General features: G+C 37.1%; 1 protein-coding gene across 1 annotated transcript in view; it reads left to right on the forward strand.

Moving 5' to 3' along the window:
* Positions 1-9154: 9154 nt before the first annotated feature.
* Positions 9155-18736, forward strand: part of LOC124282923 (protein O-glucosyltransferase 2-like) — a 30277-nt gene continuing 20695 nt past the window's right edge. The window contains exon 1 of the mRNA XM_046718973.1: positions 9155-9457. Coding sequence (XP_046574929.1) covers positions 9243-9457 — 215 coding nt within the window. The 5' untranslated portion in view covers positions 9155-9242. The remainder of the gene's footprint in view (positions 9458-18736) is intronic.

The following is an 18736-nucleotide window of genomic DNA, read 5'->3' on the forward strand; positions in this document are numbered from 1 at the left end:
AAGAACGATACTGCGCATGGGCGGTGGGAGATTGTAGGTTGTCTTCTCCCACGTTAAAGAAAGATATCACCAAACCAAACGTTAATATGCACCTCAGATTTATCCTTCACCTACCAGCGTCACCTGCTGTGGAATTCTTTGTTACGGCTAGAGCAGGTTATTACTGAAAAATGGCGGAAAGCATAAAGTAACACCACGAAGCATAATGGCGGAGGGAGGAAGGGCGCATGTTTCAAAAGCTTTGTGAATCGTTACATTCCGTTTGTGTCTCGGCAATGTTCGTAACCGAAAACGGCATATTATCCGCGATAGTGAAGTGGGTTGGCTAACACTTCGGCAATGTTAAATGAAAACATTTCTTTAAATTACAACTTTTTCAAAGGAACATTTCCTGCTCTTCTTTTTTAATTAACGCAATTAGACTGACTTGGTCTAGTTTGAGCTGGAGTACTTGCCTTAGCGGTTAGTGTATAAAAACGGAAAATATATATGTTTGTTTAAGTGTATGTGTGTGTGTGCGTGCGTGCGCGCGCTTGTACTTGTCACACATACTAAATCCAAGCCTGCTGATCCGTCTTTTATCCCTGCCAAACGCCATATGTACAGGGTAACAAGAAATAAATTCAATCATTCTTTATTTCCTACTGAAAGGCCACGGCCCTGCAGTACAATAATTATTCATGTGTGGGTAGTAGAAAATCTAGTACATTCTTTCTGAGAATAAAAGCTTTGTGAATATATATGGACAAACTGTCTAAATGTATTTTACTGGAATTATTCATCAATGATATAGAAAGTTGTGAGTTTAAGGGTGTTCATAATAATAATAATAATAATATATTGCTTCATAAATCGAGTTCTTAACGATAAGTAGGCTGAGCAAACACATAAAAAAGCTACACATTTGACAGATTCTATATTTTCTTTCTTAATTCCTTGGTATCTCCCAGTTTCAATATATAAATCATGCGCATGCTCAGCGAAATCTCGACAGGGAAGATTTATATTTCTTTATGGTCAAAAGTGAAATAATAATAATGTTTTGTATATAAGGAATCTAGTTATGCTAAAAGACTTGGTTGACACATGTCATCGGTTCCCAATTGCGCAGATCGATGCTCATGCTGTTGATCATATCACTGGATTGTCTGGTCCAGACTCGATTATTTACAGACCGACGCCATTTAGCTGGAATAGTGCTGAGTGCGGCTTAAAACTAAATTCACTCACTCACTGTTTGTCGGAACAGGTACAGATATGTATCCCAGGTACGTTTCTGTATGTAGAAATGTCCTCTAAACAAAGTCAAAATAGACTGACTGACTGAGTTTAGTTTTACGCCGCTTTTAGAAATATTCCAGCAATATCACGGCGGGTCAAAATAGAGAAACGTACCCGGTACCCTAAACGTCGGACGAGTCCATATTCCGCAACGGTATGTAGTTGTTCATCTGACAGCCTGGTTCCCTGGGTCTGTTGCGCCTGCGCTAAGCTCCGACATTCGGAGCGTAGCGCAGGCGCAACAGACCCAGGGAACCAGGCTGTTCATCTGTTTGCGAGTTGTACATTGTGCATCGTGAAATATTCCCTTACTGTGGATGCTATTTCCTTGTGTAAGGCAATCAAATGCATCTAATACAAAAACATGACATGCAGTTCCGATCAAGAAAACGACACAATGCGGAATGGAATCGTCCTCGGCTACGTTAATTTCTGTATTCTGTTTTTTTCTGGGGTACGTGTTTGTATACAGACGCAGTACACATCTGTGGTAGCCGGGACGACAACGAGCCATTCAGCGAAATTATTGGAATGAGCCCACCTACAGAACAATGGACCACTCCAGTCGCCATTTTCACTCTGCCCAGGTAGGGCTTCAACGAGTCCATTTTCTTGGACTCGAGTATTCGAGGGGTGAGACTCGACTCGGACCCGAGTACTCGAAATTCATACCTTTCAAGCAAACAATAGCGTAACTTGCATGACATGTGTTCCGATCACACAAGTGAACACTTACTTCATTCCGACTATATATCGTTATGTGACTAACATTTCCCTTTGGTCAGAATCAGTATTTGGATGTTTACTCGACACTTGTTTTTTTCATCGTACTTCTTGTACTGCCTGCAAAACGCAGTGATATACCGCACAGGCGGCATTTGGTTATTTTTCTCTTTTCTCTATCCAGATCAAGATGCGCCCGTACATTTGATTTTTTTATCTTTCTCCATGTCTATCAATTGTCAAGATAGTTACCTTATCATTTTAAGAAGTGAAATTTCAAACGATGTATAATATTTACTCTCATCTGCAGACTTGTAACAACTAATACCATACAGCCACACCGTGTGAAGAGTAAACTATTTAATATAGGTGTTAATAAAAACATTATCAGATGGGTTAAAGAATTCAGGGTACATAGAACTCAGTATGTCAGTGTAAATGGCTATCAATCTTCTTTTCTCTCAACCTCTACTGCAGAACCAAATGGCTGTGTTCCTTCATCCGTACTCTTCGTTTTGTATACCAATGACTGTTACTTGTCAATATATGACGTGTTTACTGTGAAAATCGCAGATGACGCCACTGTACTGGCCTAATTTCCGATTCTGAACATTATTATCGTCAAAGCATTGACAAAACCGTAATTCAATTTTCTATGTTGGTATGGGGGTCTGTCTCATTGCAACAAAAACAAGCTTTTCAAAATTGTTAATACTGCATGCAAACTTTCTGGGGTGTCTTTCAAGTATATTCCCTTTATCTCTGAGCGCCAGATTGTCACAAAGGCAACTAAAATTAGATTTGATAGTTGACATATTTAATCTCACCATTTTGAACTACTTCCTTCTGGACGCTGCTGTCGATTACCTTCCCTCAAAACAGAGTTCGACAGTCTTTCATACCATCAAGTATTCGTGAATACAACACATATTTTTTAATCACCATCCCGTGATTACAACTAGAATTATTCAGCCTCTTTACCTATGTGGTTAATTGAATTATATCATGTCAGTTTTATTGTGTAAATAGCATTCGTTTTGAGCATGTAATTATTGTGTATATTTTTGTGAACTGTGTACATATTCATATTGAGACAGTTGGATGTATAAGAATTTCCTCCGGGATAATAAAGTTATATCTTATCTTAATATTAGACGTTAACGGCCGCTCATGCTTAGCACATGGCAGGCAGTCTGTCAACGTCAATAATTCGAGTTATCTCCCCTTTTCGAGTCCTCGAGTCCTTGAAAGGCAGTCTGTCAACGTCAATAATTCGAGTTATCTCCCCTTTTCGAGTCCCCTATGCCCAGGTGTATACACGAGCAGGGTCTGATGATAGAACAACAATATAAAAAAAACCGCAGCATGCATACAATTCGTAGATTAACAATACCACTCGAAGAATGTATAGACTAGTGGTGTTCCGATTAATTGAAATAATCGAAGATTGGTCGCAGTGACCAAACGACCAAGCAATCGATCACATTTTCTCATAATCGATATTAAACGATTTTGGAACTACTGTTTTAGTCTTTGCAACACTTGACAATGGAACATATCTTAGAAGTTGTCAGGGCCTGAAAACGTGTTTAATTCTTAGAAAACTGACTTCACTAACTGAAAGGTCATGACTGAATATTTCTCTAAGACTCCAGGAAGTTTATGTCCATGATATATTAGTCATCACTTTAAAGTAGCAAGTTGCATCATGTTATACATATCAGCAATAACAACCTGGATAGGAAAATCTGAAAATGACGCTAACCAATTTTTTCGATGATTGTTCGTAGGTAATGAAGCAATCATCAATTGTGAAATTTCAACCAATTCCCAACACTAGTATAGACTTCGTGGATTAACACTAATGCATATAATTCTCAGATAAACAATAAACTCGTAGAATACACACAATTTACAGAATACCACATATTTCACAGATGAAGAAGTAAGTTAACTATTTAATTCTCGGAATTATATACATTTCGGTGTCGTAACAGAATGGGGAAGTTAGGCTTGCCGACTAGATCGATGTTCATGATGTCAGTCACCGGATAGTCTGGCCAAACTCTATACATGTATTTGTCTAGGGCTGTATCCTCAAAGGGTGTTAAAGTACTGTAATTTTTTTGTCCTGAGAGGGTATGTAAGTCCCAAAACTTTCCAAGTAAAACTCTCCAAGTCTTACCAGGAGTTTTTAAAAACGTAGTATTTTGTAATATAATTTTGGCTAAATTTCACTGCAATCACAAGCTGCTGAAGAGTTAATATAAATTCAGCTAGTGTCCATGAAGGTAGCAAAGGTACTGTAAGTCCCCATGGTCCCTAGTATGGTGATCAGCTTTCAGTTGCTGGTGATCTACAGCCCGTTTTTATTTTGCACTGTTGTCTATATATGATTTATTTTAATGATAGCGTACTAGTTTTAAATTAAGAGCTGTGATGTTCTGGTGTGTTTTTTAATGTCCTACGATGACAGGTCTTTACGTTCTAAATTTATTGATTTTAATATTGATATAAATGAAATTGTTCTCGTCACGATATTGCTGAAATATTGCCGATGTGAAGCTAAATATTAACTCACTCACTCACTATATATATGTCTATTGCCATGATACAGCTGGAACAATGCCGAGTGCTGCGTTAAACAAACCCATATTGCTTCCCATATATACTCATCGACATGCATCATAAATTTTAAAATTGTATACACGCACATACACGTCGTCTGTAATTTGAAAAAAACAACTTCTGTCTTCAGTTCTAATTTTAAGATATACACAACGTTACTGTGTCGTATGTTTCATCCGCTGTTGTGTACACTGTACAGCCCTCGAGTCATCGCTTGCAGATTCTGAGTGAAATATGACCCGGTGCGTTCAAGTAAACGCGCGTTTCGCCATCTATATTATTGTTGCACAATGAAAAATCAACGAAGCGAGAAAACACTCGTCACCGTGGCCCATTTATATAACGGTTGGAACTAAAAAACAGATTTGTTATTCAATATATAATTATATATGACAGATATTACTTTGACTTACCTGAACTTATGTAAAGTGTTGCGCATAACGGTAGTATATCGTTCAGCGTAGATCCGTGTACAAAAGAGTATCCATGCATGGGTCGTATCAGTATATGGTGGGGTAGCCTAGTGGTTAAAGCGTTGGTACGTCACGCTGAAGACCCGAGTTCGATTCCCCACATGGGTATAATGTCTGAAGCCCATTTCTGGTGTGCCCCGCCGTGATATTGCTGGAATAATGCTAAAAGCGGCGTAAAACCATACTCACTCACTCATGTATCACTCACGTATCAGTATGATGATGACTTTAAAAAACCCAGTAAGGCCAGAAATGCTTGGAAAATGCTTTTTTGCTTCAATATCAATATGATCAATTTGACACAAGATAACAAGATAAAAGCATATATATGATACATGTACGCCTCTACATAGTTGGATATTAAAGCTCAGATGAAAAAATGCACTTGAGGGGGACTTCACAGGAGGAATTTTTGACGTTTTAACAACATCCGTAGTATTCTGAGTACAAAATGCAGTTTTGAAATACAGACTATAATTATTCATATGGACTCAACTAATTAAATTACATAATGATCGTAAAAAGTTTTGGTTGTTTTTAACATCTATATGTGAAAAAGATGGAACTCTTGTAGTAGTTATATTCAAAATAATTACGTAAAAAAGTCTTAATTCAAATCGCATAGATAATCTTGTTCACCCATAGAAGTTTCACTTCGTGTATGAGCATTGAACTAGCAAAATGCGACTTGATATCTCAGCAGAACAATTAATTTCAAATTTATACCAGTACATGTATTTCATACTGGAGAAACAAAGGGGTAAACTTCTCGTCAGGTATGACAGGGTTTACTATAGAATGTGTAAAGCCCTTAATTTGACATATAGTCAGGTTTACAAAGTTGTAAACAAATCAGTTACCTCAGGGGTCGTGTCAAAATCAAAACCAGGTGGGAAACACAATCTAGATAGCTTTGATAAGGGTGTCATACGCCGTGCAGTTTAAAAACTGTATGAACGCAAAATCCCACAGACGTGTGCTTAAATACAAGACGAGATCAAAGATACGATAAATGTCTCGAAAACAACACTTATTGTAGCTCTGGTAGAAATGGGGTTCAGGTTTAGAGAAAAGTACTCAATCCTGTCCATGCGATCAGCTTCTCTCAGAACAGTTGAAGAATACCGCAATTTGGGGTTTCAAATTATATACCTTGATGAAACCTGGTGTAACAAAAATCACTCAACCGATCGGATGTGGCCTCCTTCAGATTGTTCTAAGGCACCAGTGTTACTATCAGGCAGAAGTAGACATCTTGCATGTTGGTACCCGTAGCAAGGGACTGATTGGGGGTTGTGACATTGTTTTTGAGGCCAAGAAATCTGATGGTGATTACCATAGCGAAATGAATGGGTATGTATTTTAGGATTGGTTCGAACATCACCTTTTACCGCAGCTGGACGAACCAAGCCTTATCATTGTACCATCACACCCACCATGATAAATCTCAAGCCAAAGTTGGAGGATTTTCTCACTTCCTGTAACGTGCCTCACAGGCAATCAGAAACAAAGCCCCAGCTTATGGAAAAAGTCCGGCAGCACAATAAGCCAATCCAGTACATCACTGACGAACTAGCTGCAAAACAAGGCCACATATAGTTCTGCGTACACCAGTACGGCACTGTGAGCTCAGTCCCATCGAGCTGATCTGGGGTAACTGTAAGAATTTTATTGCTCGCAATAATACCACATTCACGCTTTCAGACGTTAAATTGCTTGTATATGCTTCTTTTGCGAGAATTACCCCAGAAGTGTGGCAAAAGGCTGAAGACCGTGTTCACAAAATCGAGGACGAATACCGTTTGTGTGTGGGACGGCGTTAACGTCAGTCGAGTGGCACCTGTTGTAATTCCGCTGGAGTCCTCGACCAGCAGTGATACTGACACTTGATATTTTGAGACGGTCCCTGACATGTACTGCCCGTGCGTTGCATAACGCTGTCACCCCCGTCTGCCTGCCATGTGGGTCACAGTATAGTTTGTTTCTTTGAAGTGTTTCTGCCATGGATTTATTCCTAAGTTTTTCGATATTTTACGAGTAATCATTATGATTTGGGAATGGTACATCGTGATTACTCATATGCCATATTAGGTCGAGGTGGTATGAATGATTATATATGAGTTTTGAATCTGAAATATCAACCATTATCAAACAATTGCCAAAAAGCATTTTCCAAGCATTTCTGGCCTTACTTTTTTTAGTGTTAAAGATACTTTCAGTAAAGACAGACCGATTCAGTTTATTATATAGATGTTAGGAGAGAACAAAATAAGAAATTTACATGGTGGAAAAAACCCATCCAAAGCAACAAGCAAGGCTTGATTTCTTTCTAATTTCTCAAGATCTAATTAATCTTACATATGACACCGATATTGTTCCTTGTAATGAATCTCACCATTCTCATATTCCCCTAACTTTATCTAAACACTGTGTAAGGAAGGAGGCAGGAGCTACTGCAAATTCAACCATTCTTTACAATGTGATGAAAACTAAGTGCTAAGGGCCTTTAGAAGTTGGAGTGAGTGAGAATTGCTTTACGCCCCTTTAGCAATATTCCAGCAACATCACGGCGGGGTACACCAGAAATAGGCTTTACATATTGTACCCATGTAGGGAATCGAACCCGGGTCTTCGATGTGACGAGTGGACGGTTTAATCACTAGGCTACCCCACCGCCCGTTCGAAGTTGGACGAATACATGACACGTTTTTATGGATAACAACTTATTTACGACTTATTTACGATGTTACGCTAATTCTTGCTCCTTCATCGCATTCATTTGACGAAGGAGCATGAAGTAGCTCTGAAACGTCGTATAAAGAATAAAAAGAAATTGTTATCCATAAAGTACGTGCCATGCATTAATGAAAACTACATCATAATTGTTAAAAGCACATTAATTGAAACACTCCATGAGTATCAAACCGTACACACTAAAGATTAAATTTATCAATATACTGAAGATGCAGCATTGAAACTAAATATATCCGACTATTTTTTTTAAAACATATTTGATGGATCGTATTACGGAAGTACGGAAGCGTCCTTATGTATGAATTTGAAAGGTGAAACTTACTTTTTCATATATTTATAAAAGGGTAAAGATAAATGGTATAAGAATTAGAACAAATCAAATCTTGAAGAAACAATCAGAAATGACTTCCAAAACATGAATGAGATTAATTTATCAGAAGTATTAATTAAGGAACATCAATTAGAACAACTTCATGAAGAAGTAAGGGGAATTCACATTAGGCAAGATGAGGAAGGTAGAAAACCAAATAGATATTTGTGCCATTTAAAAATTGACGGCATGATATTACTGATATACCGATTTCCCAATACGCCTTTTATGTATTGCAACGTTTTTTTCCCTCAGAACCGGTATATTGGGTAATAAATATGTATAAAGTTTTGTGATTATTGGTTTTACCAATGGAAGCAAAACTGTTTAAAGCGCACATAAACGGTAAACAAGTCTGCCTTCATCAAACATTTCTTTGAGTGGCGTTTTAGAAGTTGGGAAGTACAATATAAAACAAGCTTTATGGATAACAGCTTCTTTTTATTCGTGAGTGCGACGTTTCGATACAGATTCTACCGTTGTCAAGCAGGAATTTATATTCTTCATCAAGCAACCAATTTTGTCATTGTGAATATATTGCTGGCTAACTCTACATTTACTGATTTAGTCTTGTGCATATGATTTGTAGTGGAATAAAATGTCTGTTTTTTACATTAATGTTAGAGGGTCATTAAAATACATATCGTAAGTACTACCATCGTCTGTAAAGGCTAACGTAATTACATGTGCTTGCAAGGGTACTATTCACGGCGACTAAGCTGAAAGGCTAAAAGTACAGTCACGCGTGCTTGGAATGCACCTGTCTGAGCAACGGCCTCGTTGAATGCATTTAGTGTTGAATACATACAACCTGTTACCAATCATTTGTTAAAGCTGATTTCATTGGATAAGTGGGAGAATCCTCTTTGAAAACCTTCTTGTGATTGGCTAGTTTCTCCCCACTATACCGAGAACCGTGTCCTGTGTCGTCTGTTTACATCTGGCAGGGATAAGTTTGCCGGCGTGGCTGAGTGTCAGTTACTGCGAGCGACTTATGAGAGAGGTGTTTTGCAATGGCAAGTTTCGGAATGTGTCGCAAAAGAATATGTCCCATCTTGTTGATATTCTTCTTACACACAGTTGTTGGAGATTCGGGGTTACCAAAGTCAGAAGCCCCACTAACCGTATCACCCCGGAACTGTCGAGTTTGGGGGCCGGGACTGAAATCAGAGTTTTTTCTGCCGGTGAGATATTTCTACATTGAAGCTGTCGACCAGTTCGGAGAAAGGTACGTACTAAAACGGAAGATTAGTGTATATTGGTAGTATTCGTAGCGGTCTGCTATAATCCTGCTCACTTGAATAACGTCATTACCAATATCAGCTGGTGAAGCAGCTTAAATTGTGTGTTTTTCTGAGTTAAGACTATATATATATGCGGTTGTGTCGTGGCAAATGGCACTCTTTCCAAATCTTGTTCCAAACAGTTGAATATTATTACTGACTCTTTTTTTCCAGCTAGCTCAAATATATGATACTTATCATTAGTTTTCTGAAAGTTAAAAACTATGTTGATAAATTTCTCACATAATACTCTGGAAGATTAGAAAATGGCACCAGACTATGTATCATGTTCAGTGTTTGAGTTTGGATCTCTATGCCTGATGGTTTAATAAAACCAATATGCCCTGAAGCTTTTGCAGTCTTTAGGGAAGGTCAGTGTGAACCACAAACAACCACAAAGGCATGTCATTAGTTAGAGCTGAACAAATAGGCCACCACTTCTTAACCCAATGGTAAACAAAAGCAGGGTCATATAAGGGGTTGGCATAGGTCACCACAGGATGACCAGGTAAAAGGGCAAAAGTCAAGATTGTAGAAACTAAATACTGCTGTATGAAGGACTGTGTTCAATGAATAGATATTCTACTCAAAAAAAGTTATAGAAAACGCCCCTACTTATGACAGTAGTTAATCAGTCACTGGGTGTTCTATATTCTGCTATGAGTAGTATATTTTTATTATGTTTTGACGAAGCATGTAAAATATGCAGCGTTACAGGGACAAAAAGCATTAATTGGAATTATGAAACAGTTAAGTGTGCTTGGTAATATGAACTACTCTTCATTCTTTAACATATTTTATGCCAATGTCAGTCCAATTTTATCATATGGGGCCGAAATTTGGGGAATAACAAAATTTGATGAAATTTTAAAAATCCATTTATACGCATGCAAAAAATTCCTCAGCGTTAAAATTAAGACTATCAATGCAGTGATTTATGATGAATGTGGTAGGTATCCAATGCCCATTCTTACAAGCATTAAAGTTATTAAGTACTGGCTAAAACTGTTGATTATGCCTTCAAATCGATTACCTAAGAAGTGTTATAATATGATGTTGTTATATGATAAAAGTGGACAAAAAACTGGGCAACTAATGTAAAAAACTTTCTATATTATATTGGTTTTGGAATAACATGGAGTACACAATATGTCGAATCACCTACATTATTCATACAATCCTTAACGACAAGACTAAAAGATATGTACATGTATATTCAAACATGGTGTGAAAGGATATCCTTATCAAAGAAATGCCTGTATTATTCATTGTTTAAAAATGCCATGGCCCTTGAGTCATATCTATCCTGTGTTAATGTTAAAAAGTTTAGAATAGCACTGTCACAATTCAGATGTCCTTGTCATGATTTGTTGATTGAAAGAGGCAGGTATATGAATGTAAAAAGAGAAAATACATTATGTACACTTTGTAATTTAAACAAAATAGAAGATGAATTACATTTCCTCCTAATATGTCCATTTTGTGACTGGTTGCGAACCAAATATATTAGAAGATATTACTATGTCCATCCAAATGTGATAAAATTTTCCTCACTGTTAAGAAGTAACAATCCAGTTCTTCTACAAAAGATTTCAATGTTCATTTACCATGCTATGATTGCCCGATCTAAATTCCTCTCAAATGTAACATAACTTTGAGTACTATAGGCCTGTGGCCTTTTCAGTGCAAATAAAGATTATTATTAGTATTTTGAGTGTGTTTGGGCCTCTGTTCCTTCAATCCTTCATCAGAACAATTTTTCAGAAACAGTTGAAGCAATTTGTGCATAAGGTAATATATAATCACTGGATGCGGTTACTGTTAAAAAATGTCTATCTCCAAAATCCACCATGATATATCTTTTTCATGGCTTGTATTGTATTTTGTAGCATATTACCCTTTGTCATTTTAGGTAAAATAAACTGGGTTTTTAAACAAGACTGGGGTGTGTTAAATGTTGTAACACTTAAGTCAAACATTGTGTCTACTCAGACACTGCAGAATATCACTCTCACCTTACACAAAGTAGATGTTGTACACAAAGCACAGCATGATACAGTCAGTTATACACCAGCATTCTTAAGGAATTTTTTTAAAATGGAATAACTGGAAACCTTGATGTCTGATGGAAAACTATGTCTTGAGACATACCTTTTACCACTCCTTCTCAAAAGAATTAATTCTGAAAATTTGTTTTTCCAAAGTATAGTTGTTTCAGAGACATTCCTTTTTATCATGGCTACATTTTTGAGGGAAATGCTTTGAAAAAAAAGACACAACAGAAGTTTATTTTCTCTGAAAACTTGTAGGGCCATGTTGCATTATTGCTCAGAGTTACTTCTCCAATATTTGTTGGTAATCAATCAATATTTAGTTGACGATTATTGATCTCTGTTTTCTATCTCAATAGAATGCCCTAGTTTACATTGTTTAATCCCAATGTCTCATGGTTGTCATATTACTCGACCCATGTAGATCCAGGTTAGAATTGATGTTCAGCAAACCATGCTTGTCGTAAGAGGCGACTAACAGGATCGGGTGGTTAGCCTCGCTGATTTGGTTGACACATCGCATCCCAATTGCGTAGATCAATGCTCATGCTGTTAATCACTGGATTGTCTGATCCAGACTCGATTATTTACAGACTGCTGCCATATAGCTGGAATATTGCCGAGTGCGGCGTAAAACTAAACTCACTCACTATGAGTTAGTGACATTTGGCCCTAAAAGTGCTGATGCTGTTAATCACTAGATTGTCTGATCCAGACTCGATTATTTACAGACTGCTGCCATATAGGTGGAATATTGCTGAGTGCGAAGTAAGATTAAACTCACTCACTATCGTATTATTCAGGAATGTTTTGTTGTAAGATGGATTTAGTGTTTGGGTTTCAGATAACCACTTGTTGAGTGTGAACACTTCTCTACTAGCAAAATTATGTTTTCAGGACCTTTCAAAAAAGTTTACTCTTCTTTTTTAATGTTGCATATAGACATTTTCCAACTAAATGATCAATCTATGCAACTGGGAGTCAACTATGTAGATCAGTCCAATGTGACACATTATAATGATCAATCTGTGCAATTGATAACTATGTGACAGTGTGTGACCCGAAATAAATTTATTGAGACATACTCCTGCCCAGAATACATCTTGTGATCAGGCTCAGTAACTTGCTTTACAGATTCTCAATCACTGGTTTGTCTGGTTCAAACTTGACCCATGAATATCCGGGTTAGAACTGGTCTTCAGTAACCCATGCTCGTCGTAAGAGGTGACCAACAGGATCGGGTGGTCAGGCTCACTGACTTGGTTAACACAGGTCATGATGTCCCAATTGCGTAGATCAATGCTCATGCTGTTGAACACTGGATTGTCTGGTCCAGACTCAGTTATTTACAGACTGCCGCCATATAGCTGGAGTATTGCTGAGTGTGGCATTAAATCTTTTTCAAACACACTAAAAAAAATGGCAGGCTGGAAATAATAGTCGTCACTAGCTAAACCAGTCATTGATAATAAGAGCTTTTTATTAGTTCATATTTTTCATACAATGCCCTAGGGCAAAATATTACTTTGTCATTGTGATGTGACGTCATGAACAATGCTATGACGTCACATTTCTTCTGTGACGTTGCGTTCTACATGCGGCGACAGCGGGTAGCCAGCCTATGTTTGAAAGTAGATTTGGGTTTATTTTCCTCAATTTGGCGACTTCGTTAATAAATAGAATATTATATTCGTGCCCATATCATACTATGTTTAAGACACTCATGCCTAAGTATCGGTATATCCCTCGCTCTCGCCCGGGAAATATCAATATTTAGGCACTCGTGTTGTAAACATAGTATAACATGGGCATTCTTATAATATCCTCTATATCTGATATGGTCCCACATCAATCCATCAAGTATTGAGCGATAAAAAAGTTATTCAACATCGCTATACATGACTAGCTTTTATCAGTAACCATTGTGACACGACACACACAAACACCATTGGCTATAGTATAAAACAGTTAAAGATTGTACAACAAATGGTTATAAACTGTGATAACAGCAGTAGTAACAGTAACTTATAAGAATATTTATTATGTATTATCTCCCGAATTTGACTGTTTAGAGTTTACCTATGTATTTGTGCTGGTGTCAATAAAAACTAATAGATTATGTTTGGGGCACCTGTTGCTGCGGGAAGCATTGTGATGAGAACATGATAGGTGACAGCTGTGATATATGGTTGATACAAAGCAATGAAACATGCTGATACATTTCATTAATGATTCATGATGGTCATGCTCATCAGAAAAACAGTTCATAGTGAAAAGTTAAACTGATTGGGGTATTTTTCTTAATTGTGCAAATCACTTGCCACTTGTTATGTCTTCCCCTGGCACCTCAAACATGCTATTCAAATACTGTCGAGGATGAGTACCATGTCCTTCTTGTTTATCAGCTGTACTAATATCAATTGCAAGAGGGACTATGCAACTACATGTTGTTTAAATACTAGGGATGTCACGATATATCCAACTATCGATGTATTGCACATTGGTGAGTCTCCGATAGCAATTAATCAATGGTAGAAACAAAAACTATCGATGCATCGATAGTAAATGTGACTATCGATAGTTTAGTAATTGACTTCCGTTGATAAATGTGCTGCACAAAATACAGGATGTTTGGGTGCAGACTAGTCTGTCTCACAGTCCCTGAACCACATTATTTTCCCTACTGCCAAGCCCTATCTGCAGTGCTAAAGCCCTAAACAAAGCAGGTCTAGATTTCCTCAGGTTCTCTGTCTCCCTGGGGCTCCTTTTCAATTTAATGGGCTTGTTTGTTACTATCAAAATTATATATATTCAGAGACTAAACATTAGTCTAGGTGCAGACTAGCAGCTTTATTTTAACCGTTTACTTGATCCATGTTTCAAGTTTCTTGTCAGTTATTAAAAGAGACTGAAACAACTTCAACTTGTTTTTATTTCATATAAACTATACATTCATTTGGGAAGTGAATTCAAATGAAACAATTCAAGGAGAAAAAACTATTGCAAAAGTATTGCAATAGTTGGTTGCAATAGACTATCGCTATCGCAATAGTTGTTTCCCCCTCAATAGTCACCCCTATTAAATACTGTCGAGGATGTCAGAGTACCATTTCCTTCTTGTTTATCAGCTCACGCCGAAGACCCGGGTTCGAATCCCCACATGGGTACAATGTGTGAAGCCCATTTCTGGTGTCCCCCCGCCGTGATGTTGCTGGAATATTGCTAAAAGCGGCGTAAAACCAAACTCAGTCAGTCAGTCAGTTGTTTATCAGCTGTACTAATATCAATTGACAAGAGAGACTATGCCAACTGTGTGATTTAAATACTGTCAAGAATGAGTACTTAGTCTGTCATACAGACCCTGAAGCAAATATATCCAAGAAAGCGCAAGTCTAGAAAATGTGGCAAGTCTACTGGCTAGCGAACAGTTATCGCTGCGTAACAGTTATCGCCAATACATCAGTATCACACGTGCGCAGTTCCAGTCAATTACAATTCCGGTATTTTCCCCCACGGTATTTGACAACAATAAAAGACAGCAAAAGAAAATTGTTTACGGTAAGTCACATAAGAGTAAAAATTAAAGATAAAGTTATGAACCCTATGTATTTTTTTTAACTTAGTCAGAGGTGGGGGAATGATGTACCACGTCCTATATAATAGCAAATTCAAGTTCACAAGTGATTAATTGTTTCATTCCCTATCAGTCTACTGTAGAGAAACACTCAAATAGTCACACAATAAATTATTCGAGATTACTGTATGATATAAATATATATTATTTCACGAATGACATGAGAAATTCTAAATGGTGATAACTGTTACAGTTAGTTGTGAGGAAACATCTGATCCAGAGTGATTCATGTTTCACGCCAGTAATCTAACTGCATCGTCTATCTACCAGGTGGTCAGTCTTTTGACCATGACGGACACAGGGACTGGGCAGCTGTTCACCTTGAAACTGTATTCCATCTTTGTTGATGAATATAAGGATATGCATTTATACTACCAATTGCGGATGTGGGTGGCACAGCAGAGATCGCAACCCAGTCAAGAATTCTGGGATATCATCCGGGTAGTTATGGGGGTAAAACAATAATAAAAAAAAGCAACAACCAGTCCCAAGGAATTGCTCTGGATCAGTGTCCCTTTAAAAAGTGTTTTTGTTTTATTCAATGGAGGAAATTCACCTTGTGCAATTTCTAACCAAATCATCACGCTTCATGTAAACTGCCTCTATCACAGAGTACATTTTTGTATTAAACCTTTTGTAAGGATGCGATACAAAAGGAATATTGCTCCCTCACCTTTTTTCAAATAACAGGATGAAAATATGGGAGAATTTATATATTGTGGCGTTGAAAGGAGCCCATTTGGGGAGTGTGTTCATTTGTCCAAGCTATACAACATGACAGGGACACACCCATTTATCGTGTTTGTTAAGGGAGTGGAAACGGATGAGGCTTTCATATCTTTGTGGATATCTTGGAAGAACTGAACACAAGAATAACATCAATTATGTCAATAGCACAACAAACATTTCTTCAAGTTGATTTTGTCCAAATATGCAATAATGTACAGTAAATATGTGTTTTCAAAGTTTTCGTAGACGAGGTGATAAATTTTGTAAAAACTGGTTCACTTTTCATCGGGATCTTTCCATCTTTCAGGCAAACAAAATTTTAAGTGATCCTACTCACATACTCTTTTTGGAATATTCATCATTACCTTCTAGATGCAGACTTTTCATCAGGATCTTTCCATCTTTCAGACAAACAAAATTTTAAGTGATCCTACTCACATACTCTTTTTGGAATATTCATCATTACCTTCTTAGAACAAACAGGGTTCACCACTCATTTGTTCCAGCTAGTATTAGATGCATTAACAACAAATTCAGTGAATGACTTATCTTTTAATTGTCCAAATTCTATTCAATATCTATGTTTGTGTACTAAATTGATGTATTTATATCCTGATTATTTCATGATTACCAATTGCAATGTTATGTATGGCTGCTTTATGAAAGAAAAACTGGAGAACGTATGATGAAAAACAAATTTCCCTTGGGACAATAAAGAATTATCTTATCTTTTAATACACTCAGCCACACATACGGTACACATGTACATTTATGTGTATTTTTAATGCAGCAATCTTGAAATTAATTTTATGCCCTATTTCACCTCACTCATCATAAAAAGTAGAATTGTGGTGTAATTGAGTGTGCAAGTTTACGCCCCTTTTAGCAACATCGAAGCAATATCAGGGCTTGGGACACTGGAAATGGGCTTTGCACATTGTACCCATCCATGTATGGAATTGAATCCAGGTCTTTGGCGTGACGAGCAAACGCATTAACCACAAGGCTACCCCACCACCCTGAAGAGTGATGTTAAATCCCATTCTGCTTCCCTTCACTATCAAAAGTACATTTAGTTTCTGGAGGTTGCTATGAGTTGTTGTTTCACCTACTTGTTCAAGAAAGAATCTGTTTTCTGAAAATATATGCCAAACACATTAGTCTTCAAAACATCTAGCATATCCACTATTTTTCTTTTGAGTAAAACCTGTGGTCATTTTTCACACCTTTTGGAACCAGATTATGAAAAAATCCCTCCCTTGCCCTGAAAAGAACATCAATATGTTGGTCATGAGAAAACAATCTGATTGCCATGGAACACAATACTAACAGGATGCTGCACTGTACTGTGATTATGTGGTTCGTAAACAGTTTGTGACTGGTTGTGTTAGAGATGGGTACTCTACTGTCTTTGTGTTGTGGTTTATTGCAATAATGATTTATATGTTGCAATACACATGGCTCCAGATAATTTTTCAACATCAGGAGTACGTACTCTTTATTTTTTCAATATAGAAGTACTGGAAAACCATAGGAGTACAGTTAGAGTAATTAATGAAGTATCAGTAATGTTGTGTTTTGTTTCATATATGCACGAGAACATTGCTACTCTTGTGTAAACAGGTCAATGAACAATAAAAGAATACTTTTTTCAGATAAATATGTCTGTAAATGATTCTAAGACCATACACCATTGCTGTGGTGCATATCTGCTACATTTACGAATTGGTCATATTTTTCATCCATACATATCCTGATACTGCCCTTATCTGGAGCCGTGATACATTACCTGATATATTGTATGTGTTCTTATATTTGTAATATTTTATAAATGTACTTAATAATACCCCACATGACTTAAGATAGACCCATACTCTTCAACTCCATGTTGTCTGCTATTTTATTGAGGTTGCTATGGTCACAAGTGATCAGTAATAGAAACATAAAATAAAAGAAGCGGATTGTGAATAATTTACATTTTTTATCACAGTTGCCAATTATTTTCCTTTCTCCATGGTTTTAATTTTTTATGTGTTAATAATTGTTTGGCCTGGCTATCTGATACTCACTACTAGCCAGAGTATGTAATGTTAGCCCATTAATTATGTGTATTATTATGACTAGACATACTTTAGGTTAGATACTGGTTTCAAATTATGTATAGGTATAGCTGTGATACTTTTATGTAGTCTGATGAATGGTATAGCAGTGTTTGCCCTAGGCATAAAAATTTAGGAGTCATCATGACTCCCTGGTGTCATGAGGGGGAGTCATGGACATGTTTTGAGGAGTCAACTTCAGTTTGGAACTTTCATCAAAACAACACCTGTGACTGTTTAATACAAACGACAAAACACAAGGTAAGGCAGGTCAGGTATTTAATCAGCACTGAGCTGAGTTAACTGGCAAACATTTAGTTTTAGAAGTTTAGATTATCTTAACTAAGGGCTCAGTAGCATTGCTCTAGCAATGACGCATTCTTCTAAATTCACTGTGTATTTGAGATACTTTCTGCATCAAATATGCAGGTTTTCTGCGTCATGGAAAACGCTGGTATTGTTAAAATCACAATATGGCTGAAATATTGCCTTTAGGTTTAAACTATTCGCTCACTCACCTTAATTGCTAATTTCTAAATATCATATTTTCCATTTGTTTCTTATGTAATCTGCCAACAAGTGAATATCGGTATACAGATAATATAGTTCACCTCTAATTGGTGTTTCGGGCAGTGAATAAGCATTATTGACAGTGTTGCATGTGATACTGTTATAGCTGTTATAACATGTAATCATTACTGACAGTCATGT

This window comes from Haliotis rubra, unplaced genomic scaffold (genome assembly GCF_003918875.1).
Source record: "Haliotis rubra isolate DU_JTF1 unplaced genomic scaffold, ASM391887v1 Scf307, whole genome shotgun sequence".
Taxonomy (NCBI): domain Eukaryota; kingdom Metazoa; phylum Mollusca; class Gastropoda; order Lepetellida; family Haliotidae; genus Haliotis; species Haliotis rubra.